Here is a 26,824-nt window from a genome sequence, read left to right as displayed (position 1 = left end):
TAGAGATTTGGCAAGATAGCTTAAACTATTACCTGTTTTGTGCAGTAAACGTTTCCCTCTGAGGATGAAGATCACTATAAACTACCCTAATGAGGTCATGTTGACTCAATGCTCCCTCTGTCAAGGCCATGGATCCAATAGTTGAGGGCTATCAAAAAAAAAAAGACAATTTATAATGAAGCATACATTAGAGAAAGGAGAAAAAAACCAAAATATAAGAAGGCATCCATAACAATTTGCCAAACATTAACTTTGTGTGACTGTAAAAGCATCACTTCTATCCTCTATTTTCTTTCATATATAAATTCTACAATTCTTCTTTGAAAAGACATTTCAAAAAATAAAACACCTACAATTTTTAAAAAAAATTACAGCTTCAATTTTTGGAATACGCCAGGAATGACTCAAACTTGTTAGAAGAGTGGTTCTTAACCTTTTTTGTGTCATGGAGATCTTTGGCAATGTGGCAAAACTTATGGACTTCTTCTTGGAATGGTTTTTTTAAATACACACACATATGCACAAAATACTTAGAATTACAAAGGAAACCAATTACAAGGAAATATAGTTACCAAAAATATTTTTTAAAACAAGTTCATAGAACCCCAGTGATTAAAGCAAGAAAAACTATTGAAACTACCAAAATAAGGATGCATCAGTTATAGTTTTGATTCAAAGTAATACTTTTTGAGCTCCAAAATATAAAGAAACAACTGAAGTGTACATCACACAGATAAGCAACCTTTAAAAAGAATACTAGGCCCACCATCATATTTCTCTCCAAGTTAAACTATTTCAACAGTTGATTTCATATTTTCAGTTACACCTATCATTTATTAATGTATACCTCACTAACCTCCATAATTTAATTAAAATCTATATCTCAGAAATACTTGATTTTAAAAAGCCAGTCTTTACTAACAAAAGAAATAATTAACCAAGTCCTTAACTATGTGTCAAGAACCATTTATTTGAAAGTTTTCTTTTTATAATATTTGGATACCTCCTTGATGAGTTTCTAAGATAAAAAGAATACAATTTGAAACTACTGGAAAAAGTTTAATCTTCAAATCTTTAAATGTGAGGTCCACTCACATCCTACTATAAATCAGGAACTGGATTCAAAACACATTTTAGTTTATTATTTTGTTTTTTCAACAGTGGTAGAACGACAGGAAGAGTCACCAACAAAACAAAATTCTCTTACAATTTATTAGTACTCCATTACCCTTCAGTGACATTAATGACAATAAATTGCTGACCTATTATGCTTTCTTAGAAATAAAGAATATTACCAAAGGACTAGATCACACTGAAGAGCTTTTTTTATTCTGAACTTAATAAACAACAAATAAAATGAGAATATTCAAATATATTATAGAACAGAGGACTATTCATCATGAAACTATCTATTATGTATAACTTGATTTTTAAAAAGTATATAATTAATTCAACACAGCTTTCAAAGCTGTCCTGCTTATCTGTGCCTTCTTTTCTGGCCTTTTATCTTCTTTTTTTTTTTTGAAGGCTAAAACAGATTCTTTTAAAGTGAAAACCAGCATTTATAATCACTACCATTTTTCTAAGGAAATAAAGGGGGAAGGGGAGAAAAAGGGAAGCAAAAGCAAAGAAGGATTCTCAAGTGATGTAAAACAAAAGGTATCAATAAAAATTCATTTAGAAAAATACAGCTTCCTCCTTCCACTCAAAAAAAAAAATTCTCAAAATTGAACTCTTCCCTTCAAATACAAAAATGTGAAGTACACGTTTTTAAAAAGAACTACCCTGAAAGGATGAACCAAAAGAATAAAAACGAACAAAAATCTAACTGGTAAATTTATATTATTTTCAGGACACCTTTCTTGCTCCTATGCATTATAATGTCCAATTGCAAGCTTTTAATTTAAGTTGTTCAGTACCAAGATGCAAGTAACAATGCATTTTAACAATATGTATGTAACAATGTTCATCTCTGGCATCAAATGAAATTTGATTTTTATTTCCACCTATATAACCTAATTATTCTTACTCTTACTCACCTCATGATATATTGAAGGCTTGGATAAAGAAGGGATGGTGAAAGATAGCACTTTATTGTTTCCATCTTTATCAGCAATTTCCTAGGGTTAAATAAAAGACATACATGACATACGCACATATGAATCAAAAAAGAATATATTAAAAGGAATAATCATAACTTTCTTCATTTGGGGGGGACACTACTAGATTTTTAAAAGCTGAAATACAAACTTTCTATCTCCTAATTTCTGAAACAAAAAGGTATTAATTACTCTAGTAGAACTTTTCTAATCTTAGCTTCATTGAGTGAATACAATCTTGTAGTAAGATTTATAAACAGCATATTTCACAGAAGCACATTTTACCTAGAAGTCCTGTACTGAATAATCAAATATGGCATGAGACTATGAAGAACTGGAGACAAAGAAAATGTGATTCAACAGAACTCAAATATTTATCAAGTGGCTACTTCTGAGTGCACAGTACTGTTAGGTGCTTGAAAAAGGCACAAAGATTACATTACAGACAATTCTCTGCCCTAATGAAGTTCGAAGTCTTGTAAATGCATACCCAAATAATAACTGAGAACTGAGTCAAATTTCTAAGAATACAAGTCATTCCCTAATTGATAAATGGTCAAAGGATATGATAAACAGGCAGTTTTCAGAGGAAGAAATAAAAGCTAACTATAGTCATATGAAAAATGCTCTAAATCACTATTGATTACGGAAATGCAAATCAAAACAACTCTGAGGTACCACATCACACCTATCAGATTGGCTAACATGACAAAACAGGAGAAGGATAAATGCAGAAGATGTAGGAAAACTGGAACACTAATGCATTGTTGCTAGAGTTGTGAAGTGATCCAACCATTTTCATTTTTATTTAATTAACCCATTTATTTATTCATTTATTTAATTATTCATTCATTCATTCATTCATTCATTTATTGGCTAGGCAATGGGGTTAAGTGACTTGCCCAAGGTCACACAGCTAGTAAGTGTTATGTATGTGAGGCCACATTTGAACTCGGGTCCTCCTGAATCCAGGGCCAGTGTTCTATCCACTGTGCCACCTAGCTGCCCCGATCCAACCATTTTCGACAGCAATTTGGAACCATGCCTAAAGGGCTATAAAACTGTGCATACCCTTTGACCCAGCAATAGCACTTCTAGGGATATATCCCAAAGAGATCATAAAAATGGGAGAAGGATCCACATGTACAAAAATATTTATAGCAGCTCTTTCTGTTGTGGAAAGGAATTGGAAATTGAGGGGATGCCCATCAATGGGGGAATGGCTGAACAAGATGTGGTATATGAATGTAAAGGAATGTTACTGTGCTATATAATGATCAGGCTTCAGAAAACATGGAAAGACTTATATGAACTGATGCTATGTGAAATGAGCAGAAGCAGGAGAACATTGTACACAGTAACAGCCATTTTGTGGGATGACTGACTTTGACAGACTTAGCTCTTCTCAGCAATGCAAGGATCTAAAACAACTCCAAAGGGCTCACAATGGAAAATGTTATCCAAATCCACAGAAAGAACTTTGGAGTCTGAATGCAGATGGAAGCATACCATTTGCTCTCCTTTTCTTTAGTTGTTTTATTTCTTCTTTCTCATGGTTCCCCCCATTAGTTTTAATTCTTCTTTACATCATGACTAATGTGAAAATGTTTAATATGAATGTGTAAGTAGGACCTATATCAGATTGTGTACCATCTTGGGGAGGGGAGAGGAAAGATAGGGGAAGAAAATTTTAAACTCAAAACCTTATGGAAGTGAATGCTAAAAACTAAAAACAAAACAAACAAACAAATAAGCACGCGCGTGTGTGAGAGAGAGAGAGAGAGAGTGAGTGTGTGTGTGTGTGTGTGTGTGTGTGTGTGTGTGTGTGTGTGTGTGTGTATTTCTGCCAGGTTGCTTTCCAGTTTTTTGTTTTTGGTTTTTTGGTTGGTGTTTTTTTGTTGTTGTTGTTGTTTTTTTTTGCTTTTTGATGAGGCCATTGGGGTTAAGTAACTTGTCCAGGGTCACACAGCTAGCAAGTGTCAAGTGCCTGAGGCCGCATTTGAACTCAGGTCCTCCTGATTCCAAGGCCAGAGCTCTAACCATTGTGCCACCTAGCTGCCCCTGCTTTTCAGTTTTTCCAGCTGTTTGCATCAAATTAGGAGCTTTTTCCTAAGTAAATTTATGTTTTGAAGATTGCTGCTTTTTAGTAGTATTCCCTCTTCATTCTTTTTTTTCATTATTTTCTCCCTACTCTATACATTTTGTTCTTTCAAATAAACTGTTATTTTTTCCTGGCTCTATAAAGTATTCCATGGGTAGTCTGAATGTATAGTATTAAATCTGTAAATTAATGCTGATATATTGCCATTTTTATGATATTGGCATTGCACAGCACTGAATTCAGGCTATTTAAGTTCTTTATTTTTTTGAAGAGAATTTTGTATCTGATTGTGAATATTAAATTCTAATACTAAGTCTAGATAAGAGAAAAGGTGCTTACATGTGAAAAGATTTCATTTCTGGAAGCAACTAGGCAAAACCAAAATAAAAGACTTGGGTGGAAATTTGGGGATTTAGAAATCATGGGGGGAAACACAATTACAGTATACTAAACAGTGATTCTAGACTAGGTAAAAAATTTTAATCATGACAGTTATTAAAAGCATAAATTATTTGTGCTGAGCTACACATTAATTAACATAATGAGCTGTCTATAAGTAAAAAAAAAAACCTAGGCTCTACATTTTTATGAAAGTGCAACAGATTAAAGTGATTTTTTAGAACCAGCACTTCCTCTAAATTATCCATCTATGTGCCACCTCCCTTCCCATAAAGACAGGGATTATATTCTTCAGGAAGCTACATATGACAATTTTTGAATTGAAGGTATTCTTTTATTTACAGTTTCCAAATCTTCACACTCATCGTCATCAATAAATGTATAGTTTCTTGCATAACCCAACAATTAGATAAGGAAAATGTTGCTGAAATCATTCAAGACTATTTGCTTCCACTATTTTGTCTAAGGCTATGTTTCTTGTACCACAGTTATCACTGTATATCACTACAACATAGATCACAGAGTTCTAAGGAAGGCAGCCAGAAATAGGTGGAAAAGCTGCTCAGTTAACAAGTCAAGATAAAGACATAAAAGCAGCAACATTACTGGAACACATACCCTACAAGGTCATTTTTTGCAGCAGCCATTTGAGTATAAAACAAAGACTATTCCTCCCTAACTTACGTATAATGTCACTTATATATAATGGCCACATCCCAATTTAAGTAGAAAAAGATGTATCTTTAAATGTGCCTAAGTAAAAGTTGCATGGCCTTTTGATTTTATTAATATCAAATACCACAGCACTGCTATGGCATCCCATAACAGAAGATTGTTTTTCAATGTGAATCAAACTGACATAGAGTGACCAATATTTAAAGTAGCTATTATTGTAACATTTTAGTTTATAAAATTTCAAATAAAACCTTTTAATTTCACTACAATTCCATGTGTGTTTTTCTCAATGATGTAAAGAGGCTCTGAAATAATATTGTGGAGGAGTCAGGACATTGTGGGGCTATTAAGGAAGAGAAAGAAAAATACACAATAGAGATTCACAGGCACATGCAGAGATCAAGAGAAAGTAGGGAAAGTCTAAGGGTGCATTTCTGGTGTATTAACCATGAGTTTGGGATAAATTTACCATTCTTTCTTGAAGTGACAAAACAGGGATAAAACATGTAATCACAGTGCAAATATGGTTATGACTGTCAAAGTGATAATCTGGGAATTCCAACTCTGCTACTGATACCTCTTCAACCTTAGGTAAATCATTTTATACTTCTGGACAGTGATTTTTTTATTTGTAAAATGAAAAAGTTTCAGCAAATGAGTTAATGAATACAAAATTTGTGTAAATCTTAAAAGTATTTTTAAATAGTATTTTATTTTTTCTAATTACATGCAAAGACAATAGTTAACATTAATTTTTTACAAAATTTTGAATTTCAAATTTTCTTCCTCCCTTCCCCTCTAAGACAGAAAGCAATTCGCTATCAATTATATATGTAGAATCATGTAAACCTGTGTCCATATTAGTCATGTTGTGAAAGAAGAAACAGTTTGCAAAACAATTACAGTATGCAAAAGGGAAAAAAAAAACTACACACACAAAAATGAAAATAGTATGTTTCAATCTACATTCAGATTCCATCAGCTCTTTCTTTAGATATGGACAGCATTTTCCATAATGAATCTTTTGGATATGTCTTGGATCACTGGATTGCTGAGAAAAGCTGAGTCAATCATAGTTGATCATCGCACAATGTTGCTGTTACTGTATAGTATGTTTTCCTGTTTTGCTCATTTCATGTGCATTCATTCACGTAAGTTAAAGTGTTAAGTAAATGTTAGCTTATTATTCCTAGGATCATTGATTTTTTTCCATAGAGACGGAAAGAACCTTAAAGAAGTCAACAGGGAATAAATGGCAGAGCAAGGATTCACATCCAGATCCTCTAACCCCAAATCCAGCACTATTATCCCCGTGCCAGGCTGAACATCTGTTATTAATTCTCTAGTACTTTGTAGCTCTAAGTCTAATGATCTACAACAGCGGAGCTTCTTAACCACTGATGTGTCATGAAGTCCTCTGGCCATCTGGGCAAGTCTATGGCCCCTTCCCCCAGCTGACTACGTCTGCAGGGGTAATTGCTTTCTAATAATTTTTGTTAAAGGAACATCACAAAATCTCCTCACAAAAACCGTTATGACCAAATTTAATTTTAATGTTACTTTTCACACAATCTTGAGATACTAAAGGTTAAAGACTGGTCCAAGACCTATGACTTGGCTATTTGTGAGATATAAACAATCCTAGAAAGAGTAACTAATAAATTAAAACCATAAGTAAGAAGATTTCTCTTCCCTCCAAGCGTACCCATCTTTTAAAGGCCTGGTTGAAATACTACCTTATCCATAAATCATACTGTCATTATTTCAGTTGCAAATTACTTTTCCCTACCTCTGAATGCTACAAAATATTTTAAAACCATTTTCATGGCATTTATCATATGTTGCTTTGTCGTGCAATTATTTCTGTACATGCTTAATTGACCAACTATGCTATAAACAAATTGAGGCTATACTCAATGTCTTTATATGTCCTAGAGTCCTGTGCAGAGAATAGGAATTCAATAAACATAAGATGAAGTAATTAATATCTGAGGCCACAAAATACATTAACATAACACTAAAACTCATAATAATATCATTTAAATTACAAAAGTTAAGGTAAAAGAAGATGATGGAATAAAGGCAGGTTATTGCCTAAGCTCTCCCAAATTCTCCTCTAAACAATATTAAAATAATGCCTCAAAACGAATTCTGGAGTGGTAGAATAAACAAAAAGATAGGTGAAACAATTTTGCAGCCTAAGACAACTTAGAAAGTTGGCAGGAAAGGTCTGACTCACTGGAGTGAGAACGGAGTGCAATCCAGGCCTGACTGCCCCCAGCATGCCAGCTGCAAGGCCCAGCACACCAGCACAAACCAGGAGCGAGGGCACAAGCCAGTGGGCCACAATGTAACTCAGCTGCAGGCCCATGGAGCAACTAAATCTACAGCAGTGCCCTCAAGAGATCTTAGCCCACAGATGGTAAGGGGGTTGAAAAATTAGTCAGAAGGAGATTACAGGAGATTCATTGCTGTTACATGAGTCCAGGTCATGGTCCCAGGGTGAGGAAGAATACCACCAAGGAGCTGGGACCCTGGTCACAGCTGACAAAAAGAATGCTTGTGGTCATTCACAAACCAGAACACAGGCCAGAAGAGCAGTGACCACACCTCTCTTTAGATCATACCACTCTGGAGGAACTGAAAATTCATGGACTCAAAGAACTAGTTCTGAACACAGCAGCACAAAAAAACCTAAAGCTTAAGACAGTACTCTTTCTACCCCAGGAGGGTAGCCCAACTTTACAATAAAGTTAAAAGTTAAAAAAAAATAGGGCTGGAAAAATGAGCAGACATCAAAAAAAGAACCTGACCATAGGAAGTTACTATGGTGACAGGAAAGATCAAGGAAAAAAACTCAGAAGAAGACAATGAGATCAAAACAGCTACATGCAAAGCCTGAAGGAAAAATGTGAATTGGTTTCAGGTCCAAAAAAGAATTCCTGCAAGAAAGGGATTTTAAAAAAACAAACAAGAGAGGCATAGGAAAAAGAAATGAAAGTAATGCAAGAAAAAGACAATAGCTTGGTAAAGGAGGCACAAAATAATACTGAAGAAAAATAATAAAAAACAGAACAGTCCAAATGGCAAAAGAGGCACAAAACTCCACTGAAGAAAACCATTCCCTGAAAAACAGAATTGGCCAAATGCAAAAGGAGGTAGAAAAGCTCACTGAAAAAAAAAATCATTCCTTTAAAATCAGAATTGGCCAAGTGGAAGCTAATGACTCCATGAAGTATCAAACAAAATCAAAAGAATGAAAAAATAGAAGGAAATGTGAAATATCTCATTGGAAAAACAATCGACCTGGGAAATAGATCCAGGAGAGATAATTTAAGAATTACTAGACTATCTGAGAGTAATGATTAAAAAAATAAAAGAGAGCAAGTAAGAGAGAGAGAGCCAAGACATTATCTTTCAAAAAAATTATCAAGGTAAACTTCCCTGATATTTTGGAACCAGATTGAAAGAATCCACCTATCACCCCCTGAAAGAACTCCAAAAATGAAAACTCCTAGGAATGTTACAGCCAAATGCCAGAGCTCCCAGGTCAAGGAGAAAATACTGCAAGCAGCCAGAAAGAAACAATTCAAGTATCATGGAGACATAGTCAGGATAGCCCAAGATTTAGAAGCTTCTACATTAAAGGATTAGAGGGCTTGGAATATGATATTTCCGGAAGCAATGGAGCTAGGATTACAACCAAGATTCATCTACCCAGCAAAACTGAGTATAATCCCTCAGAGGAAAAAACAGACATTCAATAAAAGAGACAACTTTCAAGCATACCTGATGAAAAGATCGAGCAGAACAGAAAATACGACATATAAACACAAGACTCAAGAGAAGCATAAAAAGGTCCACAGGAAAGAGAAATCATAAGGGATTCAAATAAGGTTAAACTGTTTATATCCTCCATGGTAAGATGATACTTATAACTCCTAAGAACTTTCTCATTATTAGGGCAGTTGGAATGAGTACACACAGACAGAGGCATAGGCATAAGTTAAATATGATGGGATGACAACCAAAAAAATAAAATAAAGGGGTGAGAAAGAGGGATGCACTGGGAGAAGGGGAAAGGGAGAAGCATAATGGGATAAATTATCTCACATAAAAGAGGCTTGAAAAAGCTTTTACGGGGGGCAGAGCCAAGATGGCGGAGTGAAAGCAGTGACTTGCTTGAGCTCTCCCCCAAACCCCTCCAAATACTCATAAAAAATGGTTCTAAACAAATTCTGAAACAGCAGAACCCACAAAAAGAGTGAAACAAATTTTCTGCCCAAGACAACCTGGATGATTGATCAGAAAGGTGTATCGCGCCAGGCTGGCAGCGCAGTGTGGGTGCGCAGGCCACAGCAAACCTGGAGCAGGCCTCAGAGGACTGAATCACTGGCAGCTGTGGAGGTTTCCAGACTCCTCAATCCACCAATGCCAAAGACAATTTAGAAGGTCAGTGGAAAAAGTCTGTTTCTGTCGGTGCTGAGAAAGGAAGGTGGGGTCTCAGCTCCATTCCCCAAGCGTGGCCCTGGGGGGGGGGCAGCTGCTTCCCGAGCTTCCAGCCCACAGACTGAGGGGGAATCCAGTGGCTGATCAGAGAGGGATTGCAGGGATCTCTTTGCCAGTGTTGAGGCAGGAATTTCTTGCTTTGCCCACATTTGGATCTGGGCCACAGTTCTGGGCGGCGGTGCTGGGGTGAGGAGGAGCACTGGCGTGGTGGAGCTTGTAGTGGCTGTGGAGAGGAACCCCTCCTCACAGTTACAGGACAGAAAGGAATACCTGTGGTCACAGGCCAGGAAAGGAGTGAACACCTCAGCCCTTACCATACCACCTTGGAAGAACTGAAAATTTACAGGTCCCTACAAGTATCTCTGAAAACAGCCGTACAAATCCCCAAAGCTTGGGATACTACGTTCTCCACATTAGAAGCAGACTCTTACCTTAACAAACAGTTTAAAACTCAAGTAATTGGCTGGGATCATGAGCAAGAAGCGCAAAAAGAGTCAGACTATATTATCTTACTTTGGTGACAAAGAAGATCAAAATATACAACCAGAAGAAGACAACAAAGTCAAAGCTCCTACATCCAAAGCCTCCAAGAAAAATATGAATCAGTCCCAGGCCTTGGAAAAGCTCAAAAGGGATCTTGAGAAGCAAGTAAGGGAAGTAGAGGAAAAACTGAAGAGTGATGCAAGAAATCATGAAAAACAAGTCAACAGCTTGCTAAAGGAGACCCAAAAAAATACTGAAGAAAATAACACCTTAAAAAACAGCCTAATCCAAACGGCAAAAGAGGTCCAAAAAGCCAATGAGAAGAATGCCCTAAAAAGCAAAACTGGCCAAATGGAAAAGGAAGTCCAAAAGATTACTGAAGAAAATACTTCCTTAAAAATTAGAATAGAGCAATTGGAAGATAGTGACTTTATGAGAAATCAAACACAGTAAAAAATCCAAAAGAATGAAAAATTAGAAAACAATGTGAAATATCTCATTGGAAAAACAACTGACCTGGAAAATAGATCCAGGAGAGAGAATTTAAAAATTATTGGACTATCTGAAAGCCATGATCAAAAAAAGAGCCTAGACATCATCTTTCAAGAAATTATCAAGGAAAACTGCCCTGATATATTAGAACCAGAGGGCAAAATAGAAATTGAAAGAATCCACAGATCTCCTCCTGAAAGAGATCCCCAAAGGAAAACTCCTAGGAATATTATAGCCAAATTCCAGAGTTCCCAGGTCAAGGAGAAAATATTACAAGCTGCCAGAAGGAAACAATTCAAGTACTGTGGAAACACAATCAGGATAACACAAGATTTAGCAGCTTCTACATTAAAGGACCGCAGGGCATGGAATATAATATTCCGGAGGGCAAAGGAGATAGGATTACAACCAAGAATCACCTACCCAGCAAAACTGAGTATAATCCTTCAGGGGAAAAAATGGTCATTCAGTGAAATAGAGGACTTTCAAGCATTCTGATGAAAAGACCAGAGCTGAATAGAAAATTTGACTTTCAAATACAGGACTCAAGTGGAACATGAAGAGGTAAACAGGAAAGAGAAATCATAAGAGACTTATTAAGATTGAACTGTTTACATTCCTGCATGGAAAGATGATATTTATAACTCATGAGACCTTTGTCAGTATTAGGGTAGTTGGAGGAAAAAAATTATATGTATGTATATGTAGATAGATAAATAGAGGGCACAGGATGAGTTGAAGATTAAGGGGTCATATCTGGAGAATAAAAAAGGGATGAGAGAGGATTATACTCAGAGAAGAAGAAAGGGAGAGGTAGAATGGGGTAAATTATCTCACAAAAAAAACAGAAAAGAAAAGTCTCTTACAGTGGAGGGGAAACAGGGGAAGATGAGAGGGAATGAATGAATCTTATTCTCATAGGATTTGGCTTAAGGAGGGAATAACATACACATTCAATTTGGTATGGAAATCTGTCTCACCCTACAGGAAAATAGGGGGAGAAGGAGACAAGAGATCAGGGGGATGATAGAGAGGAGGGCAGATTGGGAAAGGGGGTAATCAGAAGGAAATACTTCTGAGGAGGGACAGAGTCAAAAGAAAGAATAGAATAAATGGGAGGGCAGGATAGGATTAAGGGAAATAAGAGTTAGTTTTTCACAACATGTCTACTATGGACGTGTTTTGCATAACTGCACATGTACAACTTATGTTGAGTTGCTTGCCTTTTCAATGAGGGTGGGTGGGGAGGGAGGAAGAGAGAAAATTTGAAACCTAAAGTTTTAAAAACATATGTTTAAAAAAAATGTTTTCACATGCTACTGGGAAATAAGAAATACAGGAAATGGGGTACAGAAGTCTATCGTGCCCTACAGGAAAATAGAAGGGGAAGGGGATAAGAGAAGGGGAGAGAGATAGAAGAGAGGACAGACTAAGGGAAGGGGTAGTCAGAATGCATGCCATCTTGGGGTGGGGGGAGGGGCAAGATGGGGTGAAAATTTGGAACTCAAAATCTTGTGGAAGTGAATGTTGAAAACTAAAAATAAATAAATGTATATTAAAAAAAAAAGAAAGCTTTTACAACGGAGGGGAAGATGCCTTACCCTCATTAGAAGGTGGGGAGGAGGAAGAGAAGGAGGAGGAGGAGGAAGAGTTAAGGAAATGAATATCAGGGCAGTTTTCCTTGAGATTTTCTTGAAAGATGATACCTTGCCTCTTTTATGATCATGGCTTTGAGGTAGTCCAATTAATTCTTAAATGATCTCTCCTGCATCTATTTTCCAGGTAAGTTGTTTCTCCAATGAGATATTTTACTTTTTTTTCATAAAAACCTCAAAATCAAATGCAAAAAAGCAGAAATATTAAATGGACCCTTTTCAGATCATAATGCAATAAAAATTACTTTCAAAAAGGGCTATGGAAACAGAATAAAAATTAATTGGAAAATAAATAATCTAATGCTAAGGAATGAGTAGGTCAAAGGTCAAATCATAGAAACAATCCATAATTTCATTAGAGAGAAAGACAACAAACCAAAATTTATGGGATGCAGCCAAAGCAGAACTTAGGAGAAATTTTGTATCTCTAAATGCTTACATCAATAAAACAGAGAAAGAGCAGATCAATGAACTGGCCATGAAACTTTAAAAAAAAAAAACCTCAAAAAAGAAGAAATTAAAAATTCCCAATTAAATACCAAATTGGAAATCTTTTTTTTTTTAGCTTTTTTTTGGTGAGGCAATTGGGATTAAGTGACTTGCCCAGGGTCATACAGCTACTAAGTGTCACATGCCTGAGGCCAAATTTGAATTTAGGTCCTCCTGACTCCAAGGCTGGAGCTCTATCAACTATTGGAAATCTTGAAAATCAAATCAGACTAATAAAATTGAAAGTAAGAAAACCATTGAACTAATATATAAAACTAGGAGCTGGCTTTATGAAAAAATAAAATAAAATAAAAATAGAAAAACTATTGGTTAATTTGATTAAAAATAAGAAGAAAACCAAATTATCAGTATCAAAAATGAAAAAGATGAATTTACCACTAACGAGGAGGAATTTAAAACAACTATTAGGAGCTATTTTGCCCAATTATAGGCCAATAAATCTAACAAACTAAGTAAATGCATGGATATTTACAAAAATATAAATTGCCCAGATTAACAGAAGAGGAAACAAAATATGTAAATAACCCTATCTTGGAAAAACAAATTGAACAAGCCATCAATGAGGTCCCTAAGAAAAAAAAAATCTCCAGGACTAGATGGATTCACAAGTGAATTCTACCAAATATTTAAAGAATAATTAATTCCAATAGAATATAAACTATTTGGAAAAATAGGCTAAAAATTAGCACACAAATATATAGCAAAAACAGAGAATGTAAACTATAGATCAATTTTTCTAATGAATATTGATGCAAAAAATTTAAATAAAATGTTAGCAAAGAGATTACAGCAACAGATCACAATGATCACTATGACCAGGTGAGATTTATACCAGGAATGCAGAGTGGGTTCAATATTAGGAAAACTATAAGCATAACTCACTATATAAATAACAAAACCGACAGAAATAATATGATTATCTCAACAGATGCAGAAAAAGCTTTTGACAAAACACAACATTTATTCCTATTATAAACCCTAGAAAGTATAGGAATAAATGGATCTTTCTTTTGTTTTATTTTATTTTGTTTTATTAATTTATTTTGATTTATCAACAATCACTTCCATATGCTTCTGAGTTTAAAATTGGATTTTTCTTTAAAATGATAAGCGGTATCTATCTAAAACCGTCAGCAAGCATTACCTGTAAGAGGGATAAGCTAGAAGCCTTCCCAGTAAGATCAGGGGTGAAGCAAGGATACCCACTATCATCACTGTTATTCAATATTGTACTAAAAATGCTAGCTATAGTGATAAAAGAAATTGAAGGAATTAGAATAGGCAATGAGGAAACAAAACTATCACTCTTTGAAGATGATATGATGATATACTTAGAGAATCCTAGAGAATCAACTAAAAAAATCACTCAAAATAATTAACAACATTAGCAAAGTTTCGGCATGTAAAATAACCAAATAAACAACAACAACAAAAAACCTATCAGCATTTCTATATGTTACCAACAAAGTCCAGCCACAAGAGATAGAAAGAGAAATTTCATTTAAAATAACTGTAGATAATATAAAGTACTTGGGAATCTACCTGCCAAGACAAACCCAGGAATTATACAACCACAACTATAAAACTTTTTACACAAATAAAGCCAGATCTCAGCATTTTGAAAAATATTAATTGCTCATGGTTGAGTCAATATAATAAAAATGACAATTTTACCTAAATTTACTTATTCAGCGCCATACCAATCAAACTACCAAAAACTTATTTTATAGGGCTAGAAAATATAAAAACAAATTTCATCTGGAAGAATAAAAGGTCAAGAATATTAAGGGAAGTAATGAAAAAAAAGTGAAGGAAGGCAGCCTAGCTATACCAGATCTCAAATTATGTTACAAAACAGAAATCATCAAAATAATCTGGTACTTGGCATAGAAATACAGTGGTGAATCAGTTGAACAGATTAGGTAAACAATATACCGTAGTAAATGACCACAGGAACCTACTGTCTGATAAACCCAAAGATCCAAGCTTTTGAGACAAGAACCCACTATCTGACAAAAACTGCTGGGAAAACTGGAAAACAGTTTGGCAGAAACCAGATATAGAGCAACATCTCTCACTATATACCAAGATACAGTCAAAATTAGGAGAGCATAGAAAAGTTTACCTGTCAGACCTATGGAGAAGGGAAGAATCTATGACCAACCAAGAGATAGTGGGCACTATGAGATGTAAAATGGATGATTTTGATGATATAAAATTAGACAAAACTAATGTCACCAAGATTAGAAGGAAAGCAGGAAGCTGGGAAATTTTTTTTTACAAAAAAATTTGTTTCTCAAATACATAGAGAATTAAGCCAAATTTATAAGAATATAAGTCATTTCCCGATTGATAAATGGTCAACACATACAAACAGGTAGTTTACAGATGAAGAAATCAAAGCTATCTATGGTTAACTGAAAAAATACTTTAAATTATTATTGATTAGAGAAATCCAAATCAAACAACTCTGAGGTACCACCTCACATGTATGCAAGTTGCTAATATAACAGAAAAGGAAAATGATAAATGTTGGAGGAGATGTGAGAAAACTGGGACACTAAAGCACTGCTGATGGAATTGTGAACTGGTCCATTCTGGGGAACAATTTAGAACTATGACCAAAGAGTTACGAAACTGTGCGTACTTTTTGACCCAGGAATAGCACTACTAGGTCTGTATCCCAAAAAGATCAAAAGAAAAAGGAAAAAGACTTATTTGTACAAAGACATTTATAGCAGCTCTTTTTGTGGTGGCAAAGAATTGGAAATTGAGGGGATGTCCTGAATGGCCCAGATGAGGAATGGCTGAACTGGGGAATGGCTGAAGAAACTGTGGAATACGATTGTGACGGAAGACTACTGTGCTATAAGAAATGATCAGGATTTCAGAAAAAACTGGAAAGACTTACATGAACTGATACAAACTGATGTGAGCAGAATCAAAAGCACATTGTATACAGTAACAGCAATACTGCATGACTGAATGATGATCAACTATGAATGACTCAGCTACCAAAAGATTCATGATGAAAAATGCTATCCACCTCCAGAGAGAAAACTGATGCAGTCTAAGTGCAGGTCAAAGCATATTATTTTTCACCTTTATTTTTTGTGAGCTTTTTTTTGGTTTGTGTTTTCTTTCACAACATAACTAATATGGAAATTGTTTCACATGATTACACATGTATAACCTATAGCAAACTGCTTGCTGTCTTGGGGGGATGGGGAGGGAGAGAATGTGGAACTCAAAATGTTAAATGCTAAAAACAGTTTTTACATGTAATTGGGAAAAAACAAGATATTCAAAAAATTTTTTTAAAAATTGAAGTGGGGGCAGCTAGGTGGCGCAGTGGATAGAGCAGAGGCCCTGGAGTCAGGAGGACCTGAGTTCAAATCTGGCCTCAGACACATAGCACTCACCTAGCTGTGTGACTCTGGGCAAGTCACTCAACCCCAACTGGCCACAAAAAAAAAAAATTAAAGTGACAAGTATATTAAATATCTAGTACACACTCAGTTTAAAGTAACTCAGTGAAAAAATATATAATTTTGGTATTTCTCCCTAAGTACATTTTTATCATTTTATCATGGATCTAAAATTATTACATTATTTCAGAGGATTTGTTTTAAATTTACTTAAAGATACAAAATAGCTTCTCAGAGTTCCTTTTACTTACCAAATTATAGATCCCTAGTAGCAGTGCTTCTATACAACCATTACTCTGTCTGTCTCGGCTAACAGTAAGTCGTAAATAAACCCATATCAATTCTGGTAAGAACTGTAGAGTGAATCTCTTGAGCCGAACTTCAGAACTACGATATAGCTCAAAAAGCTGGTGACAGACAGGCTCTAGGAGCTAAAGGAAAAATAAAACAGGATAATTACAATCATCTTTTTTTGGGTTATGACTACATAAGGAGGAAATGAAACAATTACACATGAAGAAATAGGAAAAAACTCAGTTATCTAGATTACTGTATATTTTTAATTCATTTCAGTCACATGGCAACATCAACCAAATTTGTACTCCTGACTCCAATATAGAAAAAGAGACTGAATCAGACTAACACAAAAAGGACCAGGTATGTCAACTGATGCAAAAATTTTGTTATTTACTTTGAAATGAAAAATTTTCATCATATCTCTATTTTCTTTGCCTTATGGCTAAAAAAAAATTGCACAGCATTACTGTAGCATCATGGTCCTTCAAGGTATTCTAAAATTAGAGTTTTTGTAGTGTTAACCTCTTCAATAAAAGAGGTCCCCCAACAACAGGGTTATAACATATTGGCATACCTTTCAATTATACTTTAGTAAGGGTTATGAAGGGAGCAAACGACAACTGACCTTTACAAATACAGTACAATAACACTTCTTCAAGTTTTCCTTTCCCTTATTTTTCTCTTATCTTACTTGCTAAGAAGTCCCAGTTATTTTTTTTTAAAAACCAACTTATGCCAATAATTGGAAATTAAATATTTAAGTGTCTTTGCTTTTCACCTCACATTTCAAGTAAGATTATAATAAAAATTACAGGTCACTCCATCCTTGAGAACAAAAAGTTGCTAATACAAAGAAATAGATGGATATGTTTAAAAGAATTAAAGCAAACTGATAGCTGTGTTTTATGTTTCAAAAATTATCTTTATACAAAAACTTTTTTAAATGACAGAAATGCAGAAATACTGTTTTCACGTTTCTTCTGAATTCTAGATCCCCTCTAAAATCACACAGTTTTACTTATTCTGAGGGAAATGCATTGCCTAGAAATTGAAAATTTTATCAGTAAAACGTATTTTGCTGTATTTTTCCTGAAAATATATTATACATATACTGTATTTTTCCTAAAAATATATTAGAGATTGTGCCCTACCTGGACATGGTATAGTCAATTCTTTGTTTTTTACCAGGATTTAATACCAAAACTTTAAAAAGGAAAAGTCTATGGCTTGTATGCCCCATAATTCTATTGAGATTATATGATCCTAACTCTATCTGGAAGTCTGCTTGAGCATAACTATACCCATCTTTGCCTAAGGAGATGAAGTGTCCCTCCCTTCTTGTTAAGGCTAAGATTCCACTTGTGTCCTGGGGTCAGGAGCTGAGTCCAGTGATTCATTCTCTTTCTCTCATCTGGATCCTTTTTTAACTGCCTAAAAACATGCTCTAATCTCCTATATGTTTAAAAACAAAATAAAAAAATAAAACAAAGCACTAGCCTTAATTCAAGATATTACTCTATATCTGTCTTCTCCTTCACTAGTAAACTCCTAGAAAGTGATTTATACTTTCTGTCTCTTCCTGTACACTCCTCAACCCCTTGCAATTCAGCTTTACCCCTAATGCTTTCTCAGAAGAGAGATCTAAATCTAATGGCCCTTTCTCAATCTTCTACTCCCCCTCCCCAATTAATGATTCTAGTGTTTTGTTTTGTTTAAGTAAATTTCTTGAGGGCAGGAACTATGTCATGTTTCATCTCTGAAGCACAAAGATGTGCACATAGTACATCCAAAAAGTGGCTTATTAAACTAATTGAAGATATGCTCTTTATGGTTCTGCCTTTTATCAATCTCTGGAACAGGAACCACAATTTTACATCAAATTTTCTAAAATCAGAAATCACTAAATCCTACAACAATTCCACACTTCAGATTAACATAACCTAAAAGTGTAACTATAATGTAACCAAAAGGACAGACAATTAAGATGTATAAAATGTTAATTTTTGGTCAGACTCAAGTGTTACTATGAAGAAAATAATTTTATATCAGGAAAGAATTTGAGAAGGATAACACATTAGCAGGCATTTTGTTGTTTTAAAAATTAGGACAATTTAGTAATAAAAATCAAAAACTTAAAGTAAAACAAAGAAATATTAAGGGAAAGGAAAGCGATATAATTGGCTTATTTGTTCCAAAGCACATGGTGTGCATAAATTCTTATTTCTTCTAATAATGTGAAATTCTCTAAGATTTTTCAAGTACGTAGGCCTCATCAATATACTAGTAGTTTTAGCTTTGAGCTTAGCTCTGAAAATACTACTTGGTTGGAATTAGAAGAGATCTTAGAAATCATCTAGTCTAACCCTTTTATTTTATAGATGAGGAAATGAAGGCCCAGACAGGTCAAGTAATTGCCCAAGGGTCACAAAGACAAAAGTGACAGAACTAGGATGTGCAATGTTACTTCTGCAAGTATATTTTGTGAAAACAAACATAAATATTAAAGATTAACTTTCCACCCTTAAAGGACAAAGTCAGAATAGTCACAAGAATATGATGCAAATTCTGAAAACAATTATTTTAAAGGAGAAATACTGCTGTATTATGGTCTTCACCAAAGAATCTGTCTTCACAAAGCTTTACTGGAAATAGAAAAATCAGTAGTCAGTCAACAAACATTTATTAAGTGCTTACTAGGCACTGTGGCAACTGCAAGACACACAAAGAATGGCAAAATCATTGTTTCTGCCCTCAAGTAGTTCACATTCTAATGGGGGAGACAACATGCAAACAACTATGTATATGCTACATATATCATATAAATGGAAGGTAATCTCAGAGGAGAGGAACTAGGAGTAGAGGAAACCAATAAAGGCCTGCTGCAGACAGTGATATTTGAGCTGAGTCTTGAAGGAAACTGGGAGAAGGAAATGAGGAAGCAGGGCATTCAAGGCATGGGGACAACCAGTGAAAAAGTACAGCGTTAGGAGGTAGAGCAATGAAGTCAGGTATTATGAAATACTATGAAAACTCAAGAGAGGAAAGAATATCCAGGAGAAGGTGATTAACAGTGTCAAGGGCTGCAGGGTGGTCAAGAATGATAAGAAATAAGAAGAGCACATTAGATTTGGGAATTAAGAGATCATTTGGAGAGAGCAGTTTCAGCTGAATGATGAGGTCAAGAAGTTAAATTACATAGTGTTTAAAGAGAGTGAGAGGTAAGGAGAGACACTGATTATAGGTGGTTTTTGCAAGTGGTTTAGCCCCTCAAAGTCAGGGCCTCATGATATAGGAAGATTGTCAGCTGATTGAAGATGAGCAAAACAGTGGAGATAACAGAAGAATTATCTGCTAGAGAAGACAGAATAGAATGAATCAAGGGTTCATAAAGAGCAATTTGCCTTATAAAAATTTTTATCTAAAAGGACTGGTATTTCCCTTTATTCTTCATTTAAAACAGCTGAATAACTATTTAGAAGTCCAGGTTTTAATTAACAATGGGAAAAAAATAGAGATTTCCCCTAAAGGAAGAGGCTTTTTTGTGGGGGGGGGGTTAGGAGTGGGAGAGAGTAAGAGGAAGCTTTGTAACATCAAAATTAAAAGACTATTTAAACATGATTCTGAATCAAAATTATTTAAATGAGTGTACCTTCCTAAAGATATTTTGTAACCCAAAAAGGTTTTGTTTTGTGTTTTTACTCTTAGGACTGACAGAGGCAGCCTGTGTAACAAATGGAAAGAGCTGGTTGGGAAACCAGGGCTCAAGTCCCACCTACCTCAGACAAATACAGCTTATGTGACTCCAAGCAAATCACTTAATTTTTCAGTGCTCTAAACCAGTAGTGTTAAACTCAAATGAAAATGGATCCCTGGCAGCAGCATGTTGACTCAGACAACTACAAAAATTACATTATCTATATTGCACTGTATTTTTATTTATTTTACTATTTCCCAAATATATTTTAATATGGTTTGGCTGTACTGAGGAGGGGGAAGAGTTTGACACCTCTGCTCTAGAGAACTGTCAAAGACTAAATTGCACATATGGTGTTGATCTACATTGAGGGAAGAAGTTCCTCACCAAGAGGCTTCTATGTAAATGAAACCACAGGCATACACGTCTTTACTCCTTTGGGAATTTTCCAGGCTTAACTCTTGTTTTGAGTATAAATCCAGCTTCAGATACTAACAAAGTGTGTGACCTTGGGCAAGTCACTTACCCTCTTTCTACCACAGTTTCCTCATTTGTAAAGTGAGGATAATAACAGCAGCAACAACAACCACCAGGGTTGTTGTGAGAACAAAATAACATTTGTAAAAAATGTTTTGCAAATGTTTGAAAGTGCTATAAAACGCTACTCTTGTTATTGTTGTTGGTGTTGTTAGCATGTAACAAAGAAAACAAACTGGTCCAGCTTTTTTCCCTTACATTTTCCCCCTCAAATTTCCTTTCTACCAACTGAAAGGTAAGAAACTTTAAATATTGAAAAGGTTCAGAGTATTTCATTTTTCATAAGTAAGCACAAGAAAAAAATTTTAATAGTAAAAATTACCCATATTCCAACTACACTAACCTGCTGTCTCACCAAAAGATTCTCATTACTGGAAGGCACTCTTTGTTTCAAAACCACACTATCATAAACATCCTCGTTAGTGAAAGTCACAATCATTAGCTCTTTCACAGGGAAGAAACATAAAGATGGAGAAATAACATTTCTACTAAAAATCGATAAAAACAAATATGTTTTGTGTAACCAATCAGTTTTTTAAGCTATCTTTAAATAATTTAAGTCCTAATGCAAACATTTAGAAGCTGATTTTTCATCCAATCAATTCATCCAGTGAATCTACCACATACATGGCATAATTGTAATTTTGAGGAAATTACAAATAATGTAGAACAGGGCATGACTGCCCATTAAGAGTATACACTCTAAAAAGAGGGCAAGACATAAATTAATTTTTAACAATAAGCAAACTTTAAACATTAAAACAGCACAAAACAAGGGGTAAAGGAAATAGAACTTTTTGAGTCTGGGATTCTGAAAACTGTGACGTAAGCAAGTATATGTGCTCTACTAACTGTACTTGGGTAAATTGTGAAACACTAGAAATACACTGCAAAGAAAAAAAGGGTCCATTAAGTATAAAGGTAATTGCTGCTACTACTTATAAGAAGCACAAGACCAATTCTAAGCCATACCAAGATTAGGTGATGGGGGTGGGAGAGAAGGAACGAGGTTGAAGGCAGCAATAAGTCAGTAAGCAAATTTTTAGTTATACATAGAAAATAAAGAAGCACTTTTAAGTCAAGCTGCTTGTTAGGAGAAGATTACCTGAACTTCTTCAAACTCACTCCAGTAAACAGCAGAGGCATCGAGGAGGCTGTATCTGGGAAGATAAGAAGCTACTTTCCTGTGTGTTCCTTTCATTTTCATTTTAAAGCACATAAGAAACCAGTGGTGATCAAAGTTTTCCAGACAACTTGTGTCATCATTTAAATTTAACATCTGATATGAAAGTGATGTGTATATATTTCCAAGGGATTATACTGAAATTTAAGAAATCTCTGACTTTCCCTTTCTTTATATCCTACAATGCTGAGTAACCAGAAAATCTTACTCCAATTTTATGGATTTGAATGATTAAGATTGAAATATGTTTCCTCTTTTTATTTTAATATTAAATTTACCACTCGGTTGTTGCAGTCATTGTTATAAGGAAACCATGAATTTAATTTTACTGATTAATTTGAATAAACTTTAGTTATTTGTCATTATAAGTCAATGCATCGTAAAGAATGCTTACATAAATTTTAATAAATATGTTGATCCAGATATTGTTAATACTTGGCTTCCTGAAAATGAAACACTTTCATTGCACCAATCTCAATGGCCTACTGTGAAAATGGTCACTGAAATGAAGAGATTAAAAAACAAAATGGACTAGCCTTTTCTCTGATTTTAAAAGCATTCCAGAAACTTTTGTTTACTCGCGCAGGGAGAAAAAAGCCAAAGCAATTATCAGAACAAGAAATAATAGAGAGAAAGTTTTTCATACCCCCAAATAAAAATAGTAACAATAGTACTAGTAATAAAAAAGAAAGCAAAACTGTCAATATTTAAATATTTATGCATATATTAACACATGCACTAGCATGTATTAAAATCATATTTCTTATGAATCCCCTACCTCATTATCTGAGTCTTGAATGACTTTATAGAGAGCTGGTACCAGTGTTTTTTTCCTGTGCAGAGTTGCTGCATAGTTGGTGATCTGAGTTTCAGGTAATGCCTAAAGGAAGATCCCAAAGGAAGAAAGAAAAATTAACTGATTAATGTTTGGGAAGCCAAAAGTTTCTACACATTAGCTACTGCAGGAAAGATGACAAAGGGTTAGTCTTTCAAAAGTGAAAACAGTTAACATGAACAGTATATTCAACTAAAAAAACTGGAACTCGCAAATCACATACGAATGTACACTCATGAGAAACTATAAACTGATCCAGATTCAAAAGAAATTAAAAAGTTATTTTTAATTCTTTAGTTTTAATCTTTTAGAAACAACACATTACTTGTTTAGTGCCAATAATTCACAACTGTTTTACTTAAGTACTTCTGAAACTGTAAACTTTCTTATAAAATTACCTATATAGAACACAGAGCATATTTACTATTAGTCTGCCCTTTTAAAATTAGTAATTATTTTTAAGTTGTACGCTTGAATTGCTTTTAGCCTTTATGTTAGTGACATACACTGTCTCATTAACAGCCTCTCTAATCCCTTAACCCAATTTACCTTGAATTCTGAGAGCCATTCTTCTACTACACCACGTTCAGATCCCAACATCTTCCTATACCTTTGATTCCTCTTTTATCTGTGGAAAAGAAAGCTCTTAAAATTGAAACACAACACATAATTTTCACAAGCTAATAGATCCAAACAATTTAAGCCTTAAATTAAAAAAAATTCAGTAAATATGGTAATATATACATGAAAAGTTCAAAAAACACTACTTTCAGAAATAAGCCATACATTTTAATGGTGCTTTCAAAATCGATCATGTCAAGTCAAGGAAAACTTTCAGATTGTTCTTAATTACTGTATGTTAGAATATCAGACAAAGCTCACTGTAACAAGCTAAAAACAGCACCATTACCTAAATCAAATGCATAGTTCATGCCCTGTGCTCTTACCAAACACAGTATGAAGAAAAGCCAATCGGAACAAATTAAAGATCATGGAACAAAATATGTGACAAGGCAGAAATTATAATTCTAAATAGGTTACAAAAATTACCAATATTAAGCAATTTTTTTGCACACCCTTACACAGAGAAATGATCTGATTCAGCCAACTTAAAATGTAAGTCATTTAAAAACAGATTCTTGGTTTAAAAACTGATTGTCTTAATTTTCTCTTGAACCGAACAACACATTCTTTTATGACTAATTCACAATACAAATAATGAAGTAAATACCCTACAGTGCAATTATAAATCAATGAGACGTTAACAAACATGCTAATATAGTATTCCAAAAGCCTTTGTGCAATTTTAAGTATTAACTACAGAAGTAAAAATACTACAAACTTACAAAAAATTATTTGAAAGTTTAATTATTTAAATTTCTTTTACAATGACTTAGTTTGGTGAATTCTGAATAATCCATTTTTTAAATTCTACCACGACAGTTTAATCATTATGCATTACATGAAAGAAAGTTTCTGAATGTTTCTTAGGTGGACTGGTAGGCAAGGTCTTCTTGCTTGGCACCTGATTCTTCTTTTCTTTTTTCCCTAGGCAATTAGGATTAAGTGACTTGCCCAGGGTCATACAGTTTTTAAGTGTTAAGTCTTTGGTCTGAGACCACATTTGAACTCACGTCCTTCTGTCTTCAGGGCTGGTGCTTTATTCACTGCGCCACCTAGCTGCCCCTACCTGATTTATCTCCAGAAGACTTCTTGTGGGGTTCACATCAAAACTCTGAAGTACATATCAAAATTTTATTCTATGGATGATTCTAAGACTAGGATTACAAAAATGCATCCTTTCAGTCACTGAGCAGCAGCTTGTGTTTTTTTACACTTAGAAAACTGACTAAAGTTAATGTAAAGTGAGGTTGAGTTTTAGTAAGAAACATCAATATTAAAAATTTTTAAATAACATTTTCAAATTTTTTTGGTAAGTTCACAGAATTCATACTTTTGAAATTATTAAAGCTAAAAGCTGCACTTTTAGGACACCCTGTGTAAACACCAGAGTTCCTTCAAGTTAGTCATCTTATAAGGCTGCTATATTTGCCTAATAACTTGACCCCATAATAAAAAGACAGCATGCTACATAAAACAATAGGGGACAACTAGGTACATAGAAACAATGTCATACACAGGCAATTGGTCAAACAATATCACAGTGCAGTTAAGCAACATTATGGTGTGGTTTGGTTATGAAATATTAATGTTCTAAAATTATATTGTTATAATCATATAAATCATATAAAAATGTAAATATAAGTCTAAATAATATTTTATAAACAAATACATATTTTATAAATATACTTTTATATTATATAATATAAAAATATAAAATAATATATTGTTATATGTTCTGTTATCTTCTTAACATCTCTCATATATGCCTCCTTCTCTTCTGACAATGCCACCACCCTGGTGCAGGCAGGCCCTTACTACCTTGCCCCTGGACTATTCCATTAGCCGGCTTTTTGGTTTCCCTGCAACAAATCTCTCTCCACCCTCACCTGTCAAATTGACCTTCCTAAAAGCACAGGTCCAACCACATCATCCTGCTATTCTATTAACTTAAGTTGCTCCTATTTCCAGGATCAAATACAAAATCCTGTTTGGATTTTTATGCCTTTCCATGAGCAATTTGGAACTATGTCCAAATGGCTATAAAAATGGCCATACCCTTTGACCCAGCAATACCACTTCTATGGCTGTATCCCAAAGAGATATAAAAATGGGAAAAGGACCCACATGTACAAAAATAATTGGAAATTGAGGGGATGTCCATCAAATGGGGAATGGCTGAACAAGTTGTGGCATATGAATGTAATGGAATACTATTGTGCTATAAGAAATGATGAACAGGCTGACTTCAGAAAAACCTGGAAAGACTTATATGGTCTGATGCTGAGTGAAGTGAGCAGAACCAAGAGGACTTTGTACACAGTAACAGCCATGTTATGCGATGACTAAGATTGTTAAATTGAACCCTTCTCAGCATTACGAGGATCTAAGACATCTCCAGAGGCCTCGGGATGGAAAATGCTGTCCACATCCAAAGAAAGAACTATGGAAGTTGAATCGCTATCACTTATTTTTACCTTCTGTTGAGTTTTGTTTCATCTTTCTGATGGTTCCTCCTATTGGTTTTAATTTTTACTTACAACTACACTAATGTGAAAATATGTTTAATGGGTATGTAAATGTAAAGCCTATATCAGATTGTGTGCCTTCTTGGGGAGGGTGGGGGGGAGGAAAAGGAAGAAAAATTTTCAACTCAAAAGCATATGGGTAAAATAAACAAACAAATAAATGAATGAATGAATAGATAGACAAACAAACAAACAAATAAATAAATAAATGAAAAAAATGGTGAGCAAGCAGACTTCAGAAAAACCTGAAAAAACTTGTATGGACTGATGCTAAGTGAAGTAAGCAGAACCAGAACGTTGTACACAATAACAGCCATGTTGTTCAATGACTAACTGTGACAGACTTAGCCTTTCTCAGCAATTCAAGGATCTAAGACATCTCCAAAAGTCTCATGACGGAAAATGTTATCCACATCCAAAGAAAGAATTGTGGAGTTTGAATGCAGATCGGAGCATACTATTTGCTTTTTTTTCCTTCTGTTTTGTTTCCTCTTTCTTGTGGTTCCTTCTATTGGTTCTAATTGTTCCTTACGATATGACTAATGTGAAAATATGCTTAATAGGAATGTATATGTATATCCTATACCAGATTGTGCGCTGTCTTGGGAAGGGAAATGTGGAAGGAGGGGGAGAAAAATTTTAAATTCAAAATTTTATGGAAGTGATTGCTGATAAATCAAAATAAATTTAAAAAAATGTCTTTATTGTGGTTGTGTTAATCTTCATCCATTTAGGTAAGTTTTAGTTTTTTCTTGATACTGTTCCTAGAGATTCCTAT

The 26,824-nt window shown here is 34.5% G+C and overlaps 1 protein-coding gene across 1 annotated transcript in view; it reads right to left on the bottom strand.

Annotated features, from left to right (window-relative positions):
- Positions 1 to 26,824, bottom strand: part of HYCC2 (hyccin PI4KA lipid kinase complex subunit 2) — a 96,485-nt gene that overhangs the window by 24,435 nt on the left and 45,226 nt on the right. Inside the window, 5 exon segments of the mRNA XM_020970952.2 lie at positions 33 to 148; positions 2,040 to 2,120; positions 16,603 to 16,782; positions 22,841 to 22,942; positions 23,447 to 23,525. Coding sequence (XP_020826611.1) covers positions 33 to 148; positions 2,040 to 2,120; positions 16,603 to 16,782; positions 22,841 to 22,942; positions 23,447 to 23,497 — 530 coding nt within the window. The 5' untranslated portion in view covers positions 23,498 to 23,525.

This window comes from Phascolarctos cinereus, unplaced genomic scaffold, assembly GCF_003287225.1.
Source record: "Phascolarctos cinereus isolate Bilbo 61053 unplaced genomic scaffold, phaCin_HiC Scaffold_7;HRSCAF=346, whole genome shotgun sequence".
In the NCBI taxonomy this organism is placed as follows: domain Eukaryota; kingdom Metazoa; phylum Chordata; class Mammalia; order Diprotodontia; family Phascolarctidae; genus Phascolarctos; species Phascolarctos cinereus.
This window is presented reverse-complemented; position numbering and strand designations above follow the sequence as displayed.